Raw genomic sequence first — 21,712 nt, 5'->3', positions numbered from 1 at the left:
ATAGATTTTGTTATTGTTGTAGTCATGTATGAATAATTTTTTCCAACGCTTGTGGCCAGTGTCTTTGATTGCGTTTTTATGATTTTATTTCCAATAGGTATCACTGGCAGAGTTTGTTTTGTCATGTCTCGCAGCTGAAAGCCCAAGCTGACTTTGTTTTGTTCACAGAGTGAATAACTACTAAACTTTCTTTTGTGAAGTTGGACACTTGCAGGTAGCTCATTTTTTACCATGGGGGGGGGGGGGGGGGGGCTTGAGTTTTTTTTGAATTGTAAATGTTAGAGGTCTATTTATTTATCCATTCATTTGCAATGTCTGTTCACTTTGAAATCACTCAACATTTCTGTAGAATAATGCCTACCCAGGTTTTCACCTCACTCATCAGAAAATATTCAAATTTGCCGAAACTAATCAGAATATTTATTCTGTCAACATTTGGTGAAACATTCAACACAAAACAGAACAATATGTTCACACATGCCTGGTAACTTAGGTAAAAAAAAGGACATTTCATTGTCGTATATTTGTTTTAGAGTAGTACAATACTAGTTAAACTGAATATCTTGCCCAGTCAATTCTCCATTAGCTTCCTCATACATGTCGAACAATTGTGTGCAGTCATTTTGGTGTTTGGTTCAGATTTTTAATAAAATGAAAATTTAACACTTTTAATCATTTATTGCTTAAAAATCAGAATATTATCAAAAAGAATATTATGAAATATACAAGAATACAAAATGTTAAAAATTGATTATATTTATAATTATACAAAATTCTGTACAAAAATGTATTGAAGTTCTTTTCACAGTGTGTAATATATTTCATTGAGACATATGTACCAAATTATGCATCATTCTGATGAAACGAACACAGTACACACTAAGATGCTAAGCTAACCACTTTAAGCTAAATAGTTTTGTCATGACCCCCTTAAGGTCACACGTCCTGGTACACAAATTCACTGAGTATACAAATTCACTTTTTAAACAAACACACAATTTTAATTTGATTCTTGTACATAAACAAAAATAGCCTCAAGTTAAACCTGTATACTTTATGTAGCAATATATTTACAAGCTTTTATTTTGCCCAGCAAAAAATAAAACTGAAAGGGGAATTGGAACCAGCCATTTCAAAATACTAAGATTAAACTATTTAGCAATAAATCCATGTGAGGCAGTAACAGCATAGAGCATCAAGGTGTTCAATGTTTAAAACTTAAATTCTATATAAAAACTGTTTTTAAAGATTCTATGGACATGATTATTATAAATTTAAACTTCAGGGTTTCCCATCATACACCTGGTAATGATGGTGATCAATAAACTCATAAATGAATTGGACAGATCATATGTTGTAATATTTTAAATGTCACTATGTTTGAAATATTAGGCTTGAAATAAATATGCATATTAGAGAGGTCGCGCAACTATGATATCTTTGTCAATTTTTCATGGTATTCAATCTACATTCTGCGTTATCTTTTGATCCAGTGTTTTTTTGGAGAGTGCAACTCTGTTCCAGAGATAACATTATTTTTTCTAGGATCTTATCAGTGTTACTCGATAATAGCTCACATAATTATTATCGATATTGACAACAAACTTATCTTCTGACTTTGATATTTTAGGCAAAGAACCTACATTAAAAGTATAATATTCTTATACAATCCTTCAGTATTTTGACCCCTTTCCTATAGGATTCCTACAGGATGGTCCTGTAGGTACTGGCTGTCCTATAGGAATCCTTTAGGATTACTATAGGTCCTATAGAACATTTTCTGATATTTATTCTAACACTATGTACTCAAAAACATAAATACTGCTTCTCACAATACCATACATTTGGTATTTCTAATCTTATTATAAAATCTAGTTTCATCTTCATAAAACCATTTTAGCAGTAAACATAGCAGAGATAATAAAAACTCTAATATGTGCACACATCTTACCAAGCTAACACTAATCTTTGCTGAATATCATGTTTTTTACTTTATAAAATCAAGATATGATATAAAGTAATTTTAAAATACTCAACGTTCTCCATAATGCCCCTGCAGGCACAATGACAAACAAAAACCCAATATAAACAATAACATTTACCGGTAAGTAGCATGACAGGGCTTTTAATTACCCGCACATCACTACAATATAGTAGTGTACCTATGTGGATGTGCCTATATATTTTAATACTGTACTACTGCATTCACTACATCAATTACATTAAACTCTAACTAAATACTAAATATATTACTACTGTAACAGTGGTTTTGAACTACTGCACCTACATATCTATGTTACAAAACATATTTTAACATCAGTAATTTCTTGCTGTGTTTTACCACACTGGTATAGTATTAAAGGGCGGCAGTCGTCGTGCCGCGTTCTGTTCGATATGGGACTCATAGCGACGTATACAACGCGTGTAAAATACATTGTTTATTTACATGAAATTCTAACACGCGCTCGCGACGACCACCATGCTTTAAACTGGTTCAGTGTAATATACATTCCATATGCCAGCATTTATAAATGTACAAGGCCTACTATAAATATGTCTATAGATAGTGTGACATCATTAAGTATGAGATTGTCCATAAACGTTCAAGTCTTCTCTTTCTGCCTATTTAATAACCAGGCATATACTTCATCCATCACATCGAAACTCTTTATAGTGTTTAATCCTTTCATTAGTGTTGAAACATCACGATCACCTTCTGAGCTCGCCTTTATGTATTCTATCACGTGTCTGGCTGATTTTGCCACATTTATATATGGCATGCCAACTGCTATTGCCAAGTCACGATAACTTTTAATATGCAAGGGTGAATTTGTTTCACTTTCCGGTGTCAGCAGACCATTTATCTTATCCATAACAGTATAATTACCAAGTAAATCTTCAAGTGGCACACCTGAAATGAGGAAATAAATTTGACCTTAGGCTAAATTACTGATAAATTTTTGACTTCAAAAACATATATTATATTAAAGTAAATTTTATGAGAAAACATTACAAAATAATATTATACATAAATTATCTGAACTTTCTTTGAACTCTCTAGAGTGTTAGCAAAATCTATAATTGAGAAAAAAAACCTATTATCTGAGTTTGAGTTCAAATTCAATTACACACTTAAACTTACACTTTGAGATTAGTTTCAAAGCTTTGTTGGGGTCTTAGCAATCATATAAAATATTTGATTGTGTGAAACTGTGTGACAAATACATACTAAATAAACATCTAATTTTAATACAGTATGTTAAAATGCTGATCATTTTGGCATCCCATTTGATGGTTTGCTTCAATTTAATTTCTTAATAAGTTTTGAATGTAACAACATGTATAGATTAACCTCCATTCATGGGCAAACCTGTTGAATCCTGAAATATTTCCCACAATTCATCAACAATAATACAGTATGTCAAAGACTGCATGTGAGATATGCAAACGAACGCAGCTTGAACATGGTCAATCCAGGCCTGTCCAAGATACAAGTGTTAATGAACGCAGTTTGAATGTCATCAGTCTGAGCTACAGAGCTGAATCTAAAAGTCTCTATTTTCTGACTTTGATCAAACAGAGACCAATAATCTGCTCTCCACTGAGAAAACTATACTGTGTTGATGACTAACGAAACATACCTCTTGCTAATTTCATCTTTTCTTCCAAACTAATCTTCTTAGCACTATCAATTAATGATGGATCATTCTGTTCAATGAATAAAGAATACATATGATTAGATTAGATTCATTTCAACACAGAATCTGTAAACAAAAAGTTACAAATATACAGTACAGTCCTGACACAACTTAACTTCCAAGCTGGCTTTTAGCTACCTTTGCTTTTTCATTTCAATGCCATTAATAATATCAACTTATGTTTTGTAGTATATAATAATAATAATAATAATAATAATAATAATAATAATAATAATAATAATCTTTATTGAAACCGTATCCCGGAGTGGGATCTTAGTTAAAAAAAACAACACAAGATATTCAACTACTGTAAAATATTTTATTTTAGCTGGAATTAATTTTCACTGAAAAGGCTTTCTGGTGTTATGTATGGAATTTTTTATGAGTTGAATGTGAAATATAGGAAAAAAGATATATTTGCTGGGTTTTATTTTCACTGAATATCCCTTCAGTGAAAATAGCGAAAATAAATCCCAAGCGGAAAGTATTTTACAGTATGTTACTAATAGATTACTCTGTGCAATTTAGGTATGTTGTAGTTTTGAATAAAGCGATGCTAGCGAAATGTTACACTATATATGTACCGTACATGTAAGTAAGTAAGTAAGTAATTATTTATTGCTATCGTATCCCATTTGAGATCTTGACATAAAATACAATAAAGTCAAAAACATGTAATAATAAAAAAAAATGAAAATAAAAGGAAATACTAAAAATACTGTAAATGAATGAAATAAATACTTATCTCACAATAAGAGATAAATGAATAATCAAAGCAACTAGATCACAGGAATGTTGATAGGGTAAAAATAGTGAAAAATACTAGTATATAAAGATTCATTGTAACAAGCAAAATTGATTTGGAATTAATAAAACTTTGCTCTGGTTCATGACCCTTGAAGTTCACACATCCTGGTTCTTTCTTGTAACAAAGTCATTACAAACAGAAATTTGTTTTTTCTAGAAATATTCACCCCATCCCCCCCCCCCCTCTACAAAATACCAGGATGTGTCACTTCCCCTTATATATCCTTGGTGAAACAATGCTGTAACATTTATATATAGTAACATATATTATTAATATTATTAATAATAATATAATACATAGTAAAAATTTGGTTTTAGAAAAATGAATATGTAAATTTGTGATAGTTGTTTTGTTATGCTATTCATCCTTGCTGCATTTTGATTCACTTTACTTAGCTAAGATACACTGCATCACATACATACTCAACAAACACCATGGCAAGGCCACAGGGTTCTGTCATAATGCTACATTATAACTAAGTTGCAACAAAGATTTACAAGATGTGGTAAGCAAGTTGTGTATTATGTGATGAAGAACTCATGCAAACTGATTTTGCATGAATTGATCACAAAAGCGCGAGACAAGCAAATATTTTCTCGAAATCATAATGTAAAATTTGTAGTTTGTGAAAAACTGGTTAATGTTCATTTGGTTCTATCTCACCTTTTTTTCAATAAGTGTCAATAAGGGGGAATGACATAGGTAAGTCTATGGTTAATTTAATATTCTCAATTTTCTGCATACAACAAATCCAATTATTGAGTAATGTGTGCTTCTATTAGCGATGAGCTTCTAATAGAATAAATACTGTATTATTAGTAATTTACCGGTTGTCCAGGATAGTGAACATCCGCAACAACTACAGCAGACTGTATACCCTTTAATCCGCTAGACTGTGCAGGATTAGTGGAAGCTGCATTAGTGGATTCATCATGATCAGTTGGTTGTGCATAAATCCCATCCCTATTCTGTGATTGTCTTTGGGTATCTTCATCAGAGTCAGAGTGTGGCTTATCATTATTAGTTCCTGTAACCCCCAGTCGCAGTAGTGGTTCAATCTCATCTGGTTTATCCCCATCTTCCAAATTGTTAACAGGAGTAGCACCAAGAGCTCTGAAATGAAAACAACACCCACTAGTAAGAAGGGTAGAGCAGTTGAATTCACTTGATTATTCCAACGATTCATAAGATGAGAGTATGCAAGTGATGGAGAAGTCGCACAAATTACAAGATGATAACATTTGTAGAAATACTAAATTTTGATTCTGTTTTAAGCTGTGTTGTGTTTTTGATTATTTGCAAAGTGTATATTACCAGGGGTACGAGCATTTTTCGCAATCAAACATTTCCAAATGTCCACTGCGTTCTATTCTTCCATCAGTTAACACGAATTCAATTGACATGTATATAACTCGCAAGATTATGAGATCTTCATCACAAATTATCATACACAGATATCAAAGTTGCATGACGTTATCTATAATCCTTGGCCTTTATTTAAATATCGAGCACATCTTTTTTTTTAAATATTTTTGTGCCAGGAGAAATTTTCAATAATTTGCTGTCTCTTCTAAAGTTTATTTTTTGTTTTGAACTAATTGAAAAAAAGGCTAACTATTGTGCAGTTGCCTAGGTCTTTATTTATGAATGTTGGTTCAGTCAGAATTATCTTTGGACAACATGACGATAAAATAATCTGGTACTTTAATTGGCTTATACTGCTTTTATAAATTATAAAACATGGCATTTTCCTATCAGGCTTCTTAGATAGTTGAACTATTTCAGTTGACAAGATAAATTTCAACAAACCTCCCAACTTTGAATTGAACAATTATTGTCAGTTACAAAATAACATTAAATAGACAAGAAACTACAGATTATTAAACTTTTTTTCAATACTAGTATTTTAAGACGTGCACTTTACACTTGGGTATAAACCAATTTTATATTTTACCAAGAATTCAAAAAATATTAACAACTTTTCTAAACAATTACAGAATACATAGATTGATTGAAATTACCGTAGTGTGTCTGGTGTGCGTGTATACGCATCATTCACATTTTGTGTGACTGCATTGTATTGTACAGCTTCATTTTTTATAGTGGCTGCAACAAATAAGTTAAACTGTCATTAATAAAATAAATAAAATATGAACTACTGTATTAAGCACATAAAATGGTTTAGTCAGGAATTATTTCTCATAATATTATCCCAGAATGCTGAACTATTAAAAAAATATCTACATTTACAGGCTAAAGTCTCACAGTAAATTTATTGAATTAAAATTGAAATGAAGATGATATAAAAAATGGTGTCCTATAATCACGCCCTCTAGTGGTATGCTTGTAAGACGTAAATGGGTGACACAAAAGCCGTCCAAATATTCATTATCACTTTGATCTGTAGTCATGAAGCTGATCTTTTATTTTGTTGTCATAGAAACATTCTATCACTAGAAGGTGCAGTTTATAAGAACTTTTTGACTGGCAACAATTTGGTGCAACATTTTGCCAGTTTATATTTTTTTTTTTTTGATAATTTTGTATCAAATATATTACAGATATTGATCACAATTTAAGTGAAAAATTTGAAAATAATTGTGGTTTTATTTTGTGACAACAGTTGATTTTCACACTCAAATGTTTTTGCATAATTCTTAGTTACAACTTGATATAAACTGACAGACTGGGGGATCATACAAGTTATGATAGTGCACTCTTGGTTGGGCAGTGCGGCAATTAAAACACATTATGTAAGAAAAGGGAATGCGATCAATGGGTGACAAGAATGCAATAAATATACAAGGCAATTGCGATATGTCAAGTTACAAGAAAGCTGTTCTGTAGCTATAAATTAAAATTAACATGGTTCTATTGTGAAATCCCAGGGATTGACAGCATCCCCTTTAATGAATTATATGCTACATGTATATAAAAGTTCACCTTCACCGCCATCAGCAGTAGTTCCAGAATGACTTGCAGACTGTTTCTCACCATCACCACCAAAGTGACAAAACTTCAAGAACTTCTGTTTTGAGTTCTTTTTTAGCAGCACTATCATTAAAATAATCATGAATAAACAGGCAATACATGGTAAGATAACAGCTGCCAACACTAGTGGATCAGGTTTATAGTCAAGCATATGGTATTCTCCTGTATCATCTGAACAATAAAAAAGACAAAATTAAAACTTAAATCATTTAAAAAGAAATTTGCTTTAAGTAATAACATTATATCTATTATTATACACCTAGCTCTGCAATACAATAATTTTCATTATTGTACTCTTTTAGACCTTTGATCTGATAAATGAAAACACAAATAATATGATCACGGAGCATGTTTGCCTAAGTGATGTACCTAAATTCTGATATTTGATATTCAAAATTTGCATAAACGAGCACACCACATGCATGCACTCCGCTGACGCAAATTCTGAACATTCATTTCTTATTGTTAAACCTCTCTCTTACACTTAAGCAAATGTATTTGTGCAGTTACATCACGAATATCTTCAGAAATTATTATAACATGTAGTAATGACCAGAAAATGTGATCATCTTTAATGATCAGTTGCTCGGATACTACTGCCTTGATGAAACTTGTTGTTAACCACTGCCAAGATTTCCTTGTATATAAATCATTGAAATTTGTTCAAAAGTTCTACAACAGCATAATAAATTTCTAAGTGTCAGTTATCCTTGCCATCATGATCCAGTACATTACAACTTAGACTATGTTTAAAACAGCAGACTGCATGCAGTGTGGAGGAAAGTGAAGTTGGGCACAACTTTGACACTGTACAACACAACTTTAGACTGCTCTATTTTGTTGTTTTTTGTTTGTTTGTTTTAAACCACAAATGGCATATAAGTATATACCGGTATACATTGGACAATACCTTCGTTGTATGGTGCACTTGGACATTAAAACAGTATTTTGTGAATAACCTTGTATTATACATATGTATGTAATATGTGAAACCATCCATGATGAAACTTATATGGAAATTGCGTGGTATGACAACTGCCATTTAACTATATGACAAATTAAAACTTGTTAAAACTGCTTAAGAACCACATACCTTCATCTTGAATGACTCGAATCATTTTTGGAGTAGGAATGCCAATATTTTTTTCCAATACTTTTTGAGTACTCAACTGCTTAGTAAATCTCAACCGTGTAGTAGTGGATAGAGGTGGTGACATAGTCGTGGTAAACTCACAGTCTTTGTGTCCTTGATATTCAGCACATGTGATACAATTACCAAACTCGTCTTTATAAAATCTAACAGTACAAAGGATTCATAATAAACGTAATTGAATTCATTGTATTTTCCTTCAGAAGTCATTATATGTATATAAATAGCAATGCTAACAAACTATGACTATTTTCTCTATCATAAATGCATGCCATTATATGTAAGTAAAAGACCTGTTACAATGTTAGCATTAACAAATCACTTTGGGCTTTTATGTGCCACTAATAGACAATTCTTTTGGCCTCAGAAACTGAATTCCATGTTTTGAAGACACACACTATAGGAATGTACAGAACTTTCCTAGGATACTGGCATTATTTGGTTACACAGAGTAAATGTAAATACATGTAAACATTATCTATCCAAATTTCATATACTGTAAAAGGATTAATTATTTACTGGGTTTTAATTTTGCTTATTTCGCTGACTAAAAAATACGCTAAATTAAAACCCAGTGAATATCTAAAATTTAGTATAGAACACGTTATCTAAATGATAAAACCGTGAATTTAAAACCCACTGAATATGCCTGAAATGGTAAATCAACAAAATTTAAACCCAGTGAAAATTTGTCATTTTACAGTAATACACTGTATATGTTATTAAAAATTGCAAACTTTCAAAATGATTAGATACAGATGTTAATTAAAGAGGAAATCAAAGCAGAAATGGTATCAATTTATGAATGCAGCTCATTATTATCTGACTTTATCATTGAAGGAACAAATTTAAAAATAACTATAGCTACTTCATACAAATGTAAATGAAACAACTTGTATATATAGTGGTGCGAGTATTTGATCTTTTTTCCTTTATATATTCAGATGATCACTTACATACATACATAGCAGTGATCAATCTACTCACTATCCACCACATCATGCCTAGATACTATGCTAGTATTATCTTATTGCAGTTAGCTATACTGACTGTAGAATTGATAGTTTGAATGGAAACGCAGTCAACACTGCATGGATCAAGATCACCAAGTGCAGCATTTCAACAGAATATTTTTGACCTGTGCAAAGTGTGCATAATCTGAATGATATTAACGAAATAGGCCATACCTAGGCACTAATGGAGTGATAACAAATGGAAAATGTTTGCCAAACATAAATGAAAATTCAATTTACAGAAATTTAAAGCTAGAAATTTATTGGTGTTTTTTCTTCAGAGACAAACATATTATTCATAAAATAAATGGATTATTTTTCAAAGCAAAAGTCATGCAAAGTATTTAGCATTAGAAAAAAATACTACAATCTGAGACAACAATCATGAAATTTGTATTGATTTAAATGCATATAAAAACGACTAAAAGGAGCTTGAATTGTAATGTAAGTTTGTAATGATCTAATGATAGTTTAGGCTATTTATACTCACCCTTTTTCACATGGACCACACACAGTGTTGTTTGATGGTGTGCATACAACATGATACTGTACATTATTGGAACACACCTGACATGGTAAACACATTCTGTAATCAAACGAATCTGAGAAAGTTCCATCCAAACAGCGCTCACATTGAGCATATTTACCGTCACCATAACCACAAGTCTGTTTACAAATAGTAAATACAATTACAATTAGAACAAAATAGAATAATGCTTTATTACATAGTTAATGATATCTGACATTTCAGATTTGGTAATTGCTGTATTGAAGCTTTTTAAAATAAACTACAATTAAACTACACGTACAATACAATAATAGATTTCAAATAAACAACAACTAAATCACACTGAAAATATAGCACAACAATACATTAATTAATTATCACCTTTTCGTTTCTTATTTTGTAGGCTTTTTGTATGTAATTTAATAACCCAAGTGGACATTGTTTGTTAGTTGTGTTTAAAATGTGTATAAATTTATCTTTGTTGTTGTATTTTTTTAAATCTGGATTGGAGAATAGACTATATAATTCTTGTCTATTTTTCCATCGTCACTGCATGCAATGGTTCACACAGTGCAAAATGTCCTATTTCAAGCTGTTTTCTCTCATTAAATTATTCTTACAAGCAGGGAAAATAATAATAATAACGTAATCCTCATAATATCGCACTATAAAGTATGCACTATGACATTATGCATCGGCTGATACGATCATTGTACTGCCTTTTTACATACTTTGCAGTATTCACATGCAACACCATAACTACTGAGTCTGTTTCATATGTCAATGTTGAATAAAATCAATGTACCTCATTGAGTCCATAGCCAGGATTACACTTAGGACAAGGTATGCAGTGACCATTCCAGTAAAATTTAATACCATCTTTGTCATCACATTTCATTTCACTGGCAACCAGATTAGAGTTGTCAGCCTACAAATTAAACATAAATTCGTATATCAGTCACTGTCTACATTTTTAGTCCCCTATCGGGCGCAGTCGGAAAACGGGGACTTATGTTTTGACCTCCGTGTGTCCGTGCGTGCGTGCATCCGGACCTGTATCTTAGAAATGCCTGGACCAATCACAATCAAACTTCACACATACATCATACATGATATTATACATATGCACGTCAATTTGTTTCATGATCTGATTCATATGGCTGAATGGCAGCCATTTTTGTGCTAAAAAATCATCAAAATCAAGTATTTGTCGGCTGTTTACAGATGTATTTTGTTCAAACCTTGTATATACGTTGGACATTATAGGACCTTTATGCACATCATTTTGTTTTATGATCTGATTCAAGATGGCCGAATGGTGGTCATTTTTATGTTAAAAAAATCATCAAATATCAAGCATTTCTGGCATTTATGGATGGATTTCGTTCAACCTTGGTACATACATTAGACATTACGAGTTCCTGATGCACGTCATTTTATTTTTCAGATCAGATTCAAAATGGCTGTCTGGTGGCCATTTTGTTTTAATGAATGGGTTTCCAGACCCATATGTCTGACTTGTTTTGACGGATTATGTTCAAATTTTTAATATTCATTATACATCATGTCATAGATATACGGATATATTGGTTTGACGATTCTTTTCAAAGTGGCCAAATGGTGGCTATTTTTGTGCTAAAAAAATCCTCAACTATCAAGCATTTCTTGCATTTATAGATGGATTTTGTTCAAACTTATAACATACATTAGACATTACAGGTTCCTGATACACATCATTTTATTTTTCAGATTGGATTCAAAATGGCTGACTGACGGCCATTTTGTTTTAATGATTGGGCTTCTAGAGCCATATCTCTTAAATGCTTTGACTGATTATATTCAAATTTTATATATTCATTATATATCATTTATATATATATATATATACATGTATTCAAAATGGCTGATTTTGAATGCTGTTCCAGAGCAATATCTCTCAATATGGACAAGTACTTGTTTGACGATCAGATACAAATGTCAATCATTTTAATGTTGATGATCCAACACGCAATAAATGTAATTTTTAGTTTATGTGCCCTTCTTATTGCCGATGCAGGGAAAAAATTCTTTTTGTACCCATAACCTGATTCTCCAGTGCTCCCCAATTTAATTGTATATGCCCTTATTAAGGACACCTATAATATAACAGAATAAAGTAAAATTTAAGGGCTGTGGGTGCAGATACAGCGTCTTTTCTTCTACGTTCTATATAAAGCAGGTTTTTGTTCCAGAGCCTAGAGGTGTGTTTTTTTCTAAGCGGAAATGACCTTATATAACCTATCATCATGGCACGCACTTAAAGCATGTACCTTTGTCCTGAACAATAAAACCACACCCTCTATATGACGTCAAACACAAACATGTAAGTAAATCTGTTTTTGTTTCCTTAAGTCTTATTTGTAAGACAATAATGTACAATTAAAAATATATTAATTAAGCAAATCAAATGCATGACTCACCTGAACTGTTAAAGGTCGTATAAGCAGCAAACATGTTATACACATGTGTATCATTGGTATGCCGACCTTTGTTGTCATCAAGTGACCTCTGGGTATAACGTCTGACATGACGTACAAGTACAATGTACATTGAAACACACGACTAATCTCTCTGTGTAAAGTCAAAAACAAGTTAACAGTCACTGCAGTCTTTATGTTAATGTTTTAGCAACAAGTGTTTATGTTAATAAAATGTCACCTTCACAACATACGTCCATGATCCAACGTAATACAACATGTAGAGCACCTTTCCAATATTTTTTTCCGGCAAAATCTTTATGCCAAAATTATTATGCTTTTTTTTATAATATTTTTGATGAAATGGACATAATTTCTTAGCGGCCGTGGAAAATCAGAATCACAGTGGCACCAAACGTGAGAACCAAATCACTGAAAAGTATTTTGACAACACTGACAGTGACACTGACAGAAGCAAACTTCGGGTGAACACTTACATATTTCAGGCTAGGGTCATACGTGGTGATATCGTAATTTAAAATCTCGTGCACTTGAAAAACAATTGTCTAATGTTGGTCCGAGCTCCAGTCTCAATTATCCGTTATTATTTTCGTGAATCTAACACAGTATCGCAGTAGGTAGCATCATGGACGTCCTGGTAGCATGGAGCTCTTTCATCTATCACATGACTGCTGATTACGAGGCGACTAAAAATAAATTGGGGAAACCCCGAATGTCATTTCCGGTACAATAAAAGAAACTTAAAAAATTTTGTTGTTTTTTTTGAAGGTAAGATACACTGAAACACAGTATGCTGATTCCGAAAGAAATCAGGTTTATAATTGGGTATTTACTGGTGAACAAAATTTCCTTCGAAAAGGTTATTTTAGGTCACTATCATCACGTGATTTTGTGGTATCACATGACAAGTGACCATGGCTATCCCGTTCTTGAGGAAATCGTGCATTATATGTTATCTGCTTCTTGTCTGTACACTATGTACACATGCAATACAGAGTTCTCTTCCCTTAGTTGTAAACACATGGTCGTTTACTAATGCAACGGCAAAAGGTGAGATAATAATTACGTATATGAGATAGAAATCACTGTTAATGCAAAGACTAGCCTTGTGTGTACATGTCTATCGCCGGTGAGTAGATGGTAGAAGCCTACTCATAAATGAACATGCCGGTACCCAGAATTTATTTATTTTGCAATAAAATGTACTCCCGGGCAACATAAGGATATTAGCTTTAAGGTGGGGTCACCAGCCTAATTTTCGAGAAAACATTGGTTGTATTTTAGTGGATAGTGGCCATTTTGTCAGTATTATAACGCTTTCTTTTACAGGTTGCTATGGCAGTGATATTATTGTAGGCTGGTGACATAGGCTGAAAAAATTATATATTGTGACTGATGGGGTACTTTTTGTTATTATTTCAAAAATTTTGGTTTTTTAAAAAAAAGTAAATTTTTCTTTAACATTGTGTTCTATGAAATTATTCCAGGAATAGATAACCATTAGAAATATGCACACAGAGAAACTGTTGGAACAAAAAAAAATGTACAAAGAGAATTATAAAAATACATAAATTTGAAGAAATTTACAATTTTTTCTCCTATCTCCCCACCCAGATTTTCTAATGGTCAGTCCCTTTTAATTTTTTACCTAGATTTTTAATACTTACATTATTGTGTAATTAAATGAGCATGAGCACAGGGAACCAGGTGATTGTTGAAAAATAATTTGTTTTTTATGTTTTAATTGATTTGGACATAAATGAATTTAATGGTTACTGACACTTGCTGTACTGACTACAGTACTATATCATTTTAATTATACATACATACATACATGCATTTTTCTAAGGTCTGTGACTAGATTGACAGAATTATTTAATCATTACAGCTTGGGATGTCATCATACATGGTGGTAGTACTCTGGATGCAGTGGAGCACGGTTGTACAGTCTGTGAAGTGCTACAGTGTGATACAACAGTGGGATACGGTGGAAGGTATTAATTCATTTTTCAATATTTAAGTTTTGTGGGAATGAGGATTACACAATTTAGTTAGTAAAATCACTTTAGACTTTTACCAACTAAAATGGTGTGATGTGTAATGGTCGATTTTGGTGTTCATAACTTAGACAAAAATATCACATGACACTAAAACCTACAAATAGTCTACCTCAAGTGAGCGAGTCTAAATTCATGAATGTTTTTATATACAATAATTAATGTTTTATAATTGAGAACAATTTGACCAATCAGTTAATGAATGTATGGCAGGAAGGAAACTTGCAACGACTCATGGGTAATGAATATTACCAACTGGCTTTTGTAACCAACAAATACATATTTTTTTGGATTTGAATGAAGTATGAGGTTCTTCCAGGTTAAATAAATTATCAATTTCCATAAAAAACATTCACAGCTTCATTGTATTGTTTTTATTTTAATATCATCAGAATAAATAAATGTTGATTTTTTTTTTCTTATATTTGCTAGCCCTGATGAAACTGGAGAAACCACACTCGATGCTATGATCATGGATGGGTATGTGTTGCCATGGTTACAATTCTTTGTCTAAATTGCTCCCGAAGTACATGAAACACTACATGGCCAATGAGCATTCATGAATTATTTGGTGGTTATATGCCAGCTGTTCATTGGTCATTCTCTGCCCTTGCTCTGCCCTCATTCTCTGCCCTTGCTCTGCCCTCATTCTCTGCCCTTGCTCTGCCCTCATTCTCTGCCCTTGCTCTGCCCTCATTCTCTGCCCTTGCTCTGCCCTCATTCTCTGCCCTTGCTCTGCCCTCATTCTCTGCCCTTGCTCTGCCCTCATTCTCTGCCCTTGCTCTGCCCTCATTCTCTGCCCTTGCTCTGCCCTCATTCTCTGCCCTTGCTCTGCCCTCATTCTCTGCCCTTGCTCTGCCCTCATTCTCTGCCCTTGCTCTGCCCTCATTCTCTGCCCTCCTGCTTTGGCTTCATTTTGAAATTTTGATTATGTTATGTCTTTATCAATACTTGTACTTTAGATTACTGATGAAGTAAATAGGTGCCTGTTTAAAAAGTCAACAACATCCAAGTACCTCCCAAAAACTGCTGCTGTTACTGCTACAATTGAACCCACATAGTGGTTCAATAAATAAAATGGCAATCAAAGCTGTCTATTGTATTAAAATATAATATGCACAAGTAGCAGTGCATTTGTGGTAATTAGTAGACACATGTGATTATTGCTTGCTGATTTTTTTTTTTATTGATTTTTGTATGTCTGTGAAGCTTTTATTGGAGTTGCACTGCTAATAGAATAAATATGGAGTACTGGAACACTATAACTAATTATATTTCCTGTTTTCAAACAGAGTGACACATGATGCTGGTTGCGTGGCTGATTTGAGACGTGTAAAAGGAGCCATATCAGTCGCCAGGAGCGTCATGGAACATACCAAACATACACTGATAGCTGGGGACCAAGGTATGCACATGTAAGCATAGATATAATGTGTAGAGGAAATGTATTCTATGCATTGACCCTATGTATAGTATTGTGTCTTGGATTTCGCATAAAAATACATTTTTCTACCAGAAAATATATTAACGTTATATCAAATAAAATTATGGCAAATTAAAAACGATGACTTAAAAATGTGAAAATTATTTCTTTCGCTCAGAAATAGTATGATTAACACTGAACTCCAAAGACCTTTCCAAATATTTGTATTTACTTATGTTAATTGGAATTGCTGGTACTCCCATTAGTAACTTCAAACAGTGTCCTTTATGTGAAATCTGTCATTTTCAACTGTGAGGGCCTACTTTGCTTTGAAAGGGCAATAAAATAGGTTACACCTTTAGCAGTGCAATTTTTCATTTGCATTCATTAGTATTAAATGTGTCAGACAAGATTCAATAATTGCACTGGAAATAGGATGGACACATGGTAAAGAGATAATACCCGATAACAATTCCTAGATGCACTTTTAGAAAACAGTTGACACTTCGTTCATTCACACATTTTTGAACGGATATCTCACAGCGTTTTCAAGATAGCACAGGATTATCAATGTTTTTCGGGGGTTTAGCTAAAAACAGTGTCACGTGATCAACTGGGCAACATTTGGCACGCAATATGGTCAGATGTATTTCCCGAAATTCAAGCTTTCAGAATATATATACTTTATGGGGATAGTTTTATGCATGGCTCTCTAGGAATTCTTTATGTTCAAACTCCTTATTTCCCTGGTTGCTACCTTAAATGTTAATTAAATACATTAGCATTTAGTATAGTCATATTAACTTAACAGAATTAAAAAACATTAAGAATTGTAACCACATCATTTTGGGAGTTGATTTCACTGGGTCTTTACTCGTTTTTGAATTTTAAAAGTAATCAAGCTTGTGATTTACAGTACTGCACCTCACTCAGCATTTGCATGATGGAGAGATTTGCTGCAGAGCATGAATGAATGATAAAAGTTGTAGAGATTGAGACCGGTTGTATCTAAACTATGCAAATACTATACCACATGAACTAATAATCAGCATTGACCTTAACCTGACTTATTCCAAATACAGTCAACTAATTTATTCAGTGGGATATGGTAAAACGTATTCTGGAAGTTTGAATTAGGCTGCCATTTACAGTGCAAAGGGCATACAAAGAACAACCAAGATTAAATTCAGATCTTTTGTAGCTAACGGCAGTATCATGTGAAAAGTATTCTTAGGTATATAGATTGGCCCATTTGTATAAATATAACCATCAAGAAATGGATGACTTGGATAGAGAACTGTGATTTATAAAGATGTGGTTAAGTTTATTCCGGTATTTTATTGTTTTCATATTTCTGTGTTGAAAATCTATTCCATAGCCACACAGTTTGCTATTGAGATGGGGTTTAAAGAAGAGAATCTAACAACAAACAAATCAAGGTAAGGATAAACGAGAGGGTTTACAAAACTGTTTCATACAATACTGTATGTTTTTAACAAGCTGTGCAATGCTTGGATAGTGTATACAACACTCACACAACATAAACACACATAATTTCTCTTTTATCAATTTTTTTTCCAGAGAAATGTGGGAAAAATGGAAGAAAGCTAATTGTCAGCCAAACTATAGACAAGTAAGAAATATGGGTGTGAATTACAGTAATTGCAATGATAAACTTTAAACAGCTAAATAATTTGGTCAGTTGTTTTTTTTGAATAATCCATTAGTTTTTTGCTTTTTTTTTGTTAGAATGTTTCACCAGACCCAACACAGTCATGTGGCCCATACCAGCCAATCAAAACCGGAAGTCAAAAGAAAAAAAGATTTAATAAATATATTAACAAAAACAACCATGATACAATAGGTAGGTAATTGGCTCTGCTTTACACTTATTCTAACAGTTGTATACAGTTGTATATGTTAGGGCAGCAACTAATGAATTCCAAACTCATTGTGTTTTCTTTAATTTATTGCTACATTGTAGGTATGGTGGTGATAGACAAAGATGGCAATGTGGCTGGTGGTACATCGACAAATGGTGCCAGTCATAAAGTACCTGGGTAAGATTATCAGAAAATCTGCAAATAAATAACAAACTTATATTTCAACCAAAATGGCATTCAAACTTGAAGGCCTTTGCCTTTGTAAAAATGGCTCTCCTCTAGGGATGCCATTATGGAACAATTCAGACAATTTAAGTACTTGTCTGTATTAATGTTTTATTCACTAAACATTATTTTTATCCAGCTAAATTTCTTGGCATTAATTTTCAGTCGTGTTGGTGATTCACCTATGATTGGTGCAGGGGCATACGTAGACAATGATGTTGGTGGCGCTGCAGGAACAGGAGATGGTGATGTAATGATGAGATTCCTACCAAGGTATGTCATGATGGTGATGATTTAATTCCTAATCAAAATAAACCAAGAAAACTTTTCAGTAAATTATTCAACAAATTTTAATGCAGCAAATGCACATATTATATCGGCACAAATTAACATCTGATTTATTGCCCCTGATTCAAGTTATATAAGCACACAGGAGACCTGAGAGATTTTACTCACACTTACTAACCACCAATGAAAGTGGCCAAACTAATCTGTAAGTGAAAATAAAGAATACATAGCAGTATTTACAGGGAGCCAAGTGGTGATGGTTGGATGTGAATATCGCCCTCAAGGGTATATTGTTAAATCCAGGTGATCATTTGTTTTTAATGTAATTGCTCCCTTGTAGCTTTCTTCTGTTCCAGTCAGTTATAATAGACTCAGTGAAAGTTGCAAGGGTAAAATGATAAAATATAAAACAATGGTTTATGGTTCTGTCATGGACCATCTAATATTTTTCAATCTTTGGTTGTTATAGCTACCAGGCTGTTGAATACATGAGGATGGGAATGGATCCGACGACAGCGTGTCAAACTGCTATGAGTCGAATAATTCAATATTACCCAGAATTCAGTGGGGCACTGGTAGCGGCTCATGTCTCAGGCATACATGGTGAGAATAAACTATTACTTTTATAGTGACATCAGAACTCATTGTTGATTTTTCCTTCATCTTAAGAATGTCCCAAGAACATGTCATTTATTGTTAGCTAGTATTAAATATAAATAACATTAAAATGTTATTTTTCTTAATAATAACTGAAATACATCAAGATTAAGAAAGATAACATTTTTGTCAGAAATGTTCTTTAATGCTGATTGTCTCATTGTTTCAGGTGCAGCATGCAAAGGATTTGGGACATTCCATTATTCTGTGAGGAACCCAGGGATGAGCAACGTGACTGTGGAAGCTGTGACCTGTGTATAGATTCCAATGGTCAATCCTTTGTAGGCCATACTTATTTCTGTCAACATCTTGTACATTTTTTCTACATTTTCATTGTGGTAATTTTGGACCAAATGCATAATATTTATTATGCAGGGAAAAAAATTACACAAGTCATTAAAATGGCATTCAAAGGGTAAATAACTTAAAACAGATATTGTTTGTAGGGGTGGAGTATCATGAAATAACCACTGCAATAATGGTCACAACTGTCAGTTGTTGGACAGTGGGATTTATGGTTTAGTCTGCATGTGTCCATGCATCAGTCAGGATTTGTATCCGAACATCCCTGGACTGAATTTTACTCCTAATAACTAGTTATTTTAGCCATACATGCATGTATGTATGTGCATTAATTTCGTGACATGACTAATGGCTGGATATTTCTGATCTTTGGCTGATTTGTCTAAGACTTGGTATGAAATTTGTACATATTGGGTGTCTGATTTATTGGGTGCATGTTGAATTTGTGTGTATATTTTGATTCAAAATGGCTGACTGGTGGCCATTTAGTTTCATGGTCAATTTTCATGCTTTTGGTTCAAACTTGGTACAATGTAACAGGGTTACTGATACACATAACATCGTGTAATCTCATTTTCTAACACACTGCATGAATGTCTAAAATGGTAACCACAGGGACTGTTCCATGCATGTTCCTTGAGATTAAAAAATGTTATTATACAAGTATTAATACATATACCATTTATTTAATTTATATCCTCAGAGAGTCAATCATCAGTCTACTTTATATCCATTCTAAGTTCTTAATGTAATATCTAGATTCTCAATGGGCAAGGTTGTAATAGTTATACTATGTTATTAAGTGTCATGGAATAAACAATGTTCATGTTAAAACATAGACCATAGAAATCTCATTCAAAGGTCTATGATTAAAAAAACATAAAAATCCAATCCTTCCAAACCAAAATATTATTTATATGAAATTAGATGTTTTATATTGTAATGTTTGGAGTGCATTTATATTATTGTATTAGACATTTTAGTTTGCATACTTTCTCCATTAGAAGTGAGGTTTGTAACAATGATAGCAAACTTGTGTGTATACAAGGATAGTGTGAGTGTGAGTTTTTTTTTCCTATTAACAAGATTGTTCTTTCATTTTCTTTGTAAATGACAGTTTTTAATGGAACACTGTAGTTTAGTAATGGCAAAGAGAGGCTAGGTTAAGAGGCTGCACCCTTTTATTCGATTCATATTATTGTTTGTAATAAAAATGTGACAGTTTATCACAAAGATTGAAATTTAAAATAATGGAGTTTTACCTATCTTGATGCATATGGTGAATTCAGGTTATGTACCGGACGGTACCGGCCTGTCCTAGACAGGTTATGTACCAGACAGGCTATGTATCGGACTGTACCAGACAGGTAAGGTACCACACAGGCTATGTACTGGACAGGTTATGTACTGGTCTGTACCGGACAGGCTATGTACCGGACTGTACTGGACAGGCTATGTACCGGACTGTACTGGACAGGCTATGTATCGGACTGTACCAAACAGGTCAGGTACCACACAGGCTATGTACTTAACAGGTTATGTACTGGTCTGTACCGGACAGGCTATGTACCGGATTGTATCGGGCAGGTTGTGTACCGAACTGTGACGGACAGGTTATCATGTACCGAATCCACACTTTTGGAAATGTATCACATCACATATTGCCATTAAAATTCCACACCACAAATAGTTTCAAGATGTGACTTCACATAGGTACCCATCCCTATACTTTTAAAACAAATTTTTCCAAAGATGACATTCTAACATGTTGCATTTATGATATACTATCTTGAAGATTTGCGATTAAATCTATATACTAAGCTTCCACTTCATTTGATTGCTTGGTCTCTAGTTAAGTTCTTATATATTCATTTATCCTCTGGTGATGTGCGGTACGTCTATAAATGTTGTACACCTTTGATATCTCTATAATTTCCTGTTCTTCTAATTTCAATCTTTTGTGGAACACCAGTGATCCAGGCATTCCCTAAAAGGAAATTTAAAATTTGAAGATTTAAAATTAGTTCAATTTAATCAGTGGGTCTTGGCATTAGAATTATGGTGAAGGCATTAGGAAAGTATACTGAATATCAACGAAAATCGTAAACCATGTGTTTTTTTTTTACTCCCGTGTGCGAAGCACAAAAGGGAGTCTTTGCAGTTACCCTGTCTGTATGTCTGTATGTATGTATGTATGTATGTATGTATGTATGTATGTATGTCACTTTTTT

The 21,712-nt window shown here is 33.0% G+C and overlaps 2 protein-coding genes across 2 annotated transcripts; one reads left to right on the top strand and one right to left on the bottom strand.

Moving 5' to 3' along the window:
* Nucleotides 1–397: 397 nt before the first annotated feature.
* On the bottom strand, nucleotides 398–13,326 carry LOC102805782 (uncharacterized). The gene is made up of 10 exons (XM_085498048.1): nucleotides 13,122–13,326; nucleotides 12,628–12,778; nucleotides 10,974–11,096; nucleotides 10,151–10,326; nucleotides 8,591–8,793; nucleotides 7,450–7,668; nucleotides 6,528–6,612; nucleotides 5,334–5,619; nucleotides 3,642–3,708; nucleotides 398–2,911 (listed from the first exon to the last, which is right to left on the bottom strand). Exons 2-10 carry the CDS (start codon nucleotides 12,733–12,735, stop codon nucleotides 2,604–2,606), a joined length of 1,575 nt encoding a protein of 524 aa, XP_085354174.1. The 5' UTR covers nucleotides 12,736–12,778; nucleotides 13,122–13,326; the 3' UTR covers nucleotides 398–2,603.
* A 189-nt stretch (nucleotides 13,327–13,515) lies between these two features.
* LOC100377602 (N(4)-(Beta-N-acetylglucosaminyl)-L-asparaginase-like) lies at nucleotides 13,516–21,313 on the top strand. The gene is made up of 11 exons (XM_085498047.1): nucleotides 13,516–13,695; nucleotides 14,534–14,639; nucleotides 15,135–15,182; nucleotides 15,995–16,107; nucleotides 17,504–17,564; nucleotides 17,707–17,758; nucleotides 17,875–17,989; nucleotides 18,110–18,185; nucleotides 18,399–18,506; nucleotides 18,991–19,124; nucleotides 19,348–21,313. Exons 1-11 carry the CDS (start codon nucleotides 13,560–13,562, stop codon nucleotides 19,437–19,439), a joined length of 1,041 nt encoding a protein of 346 aa, XP_085354173.1. The 5' UTR covers nucleotides 13,516–13,559; the 3' UTR covers nucleotides 19,440–21,313.
* Nucleotides 21,314–21,712: the final 399 nt, after the last annotated feature.

Source organism: Saccoglossus kowalevskii, chromosome 4 (genome assembly GCF_978046115.1).
Source record: "Saccoglossus kowalevskii chromosome 4, keSacKowa6.1, whole genome shotgun sequence".
Lineage (NCBI taxonomy): Eukaryota > Metazoa > Hemichordata > Enteropneusta > Harrimaniidae > Saccoglossus > Saccoglossus kowalevskii.
Note: the sequence above shows the minus strand (reverse complement) of the source record. Positions and strands in the feature narration are given on the sequence as shown.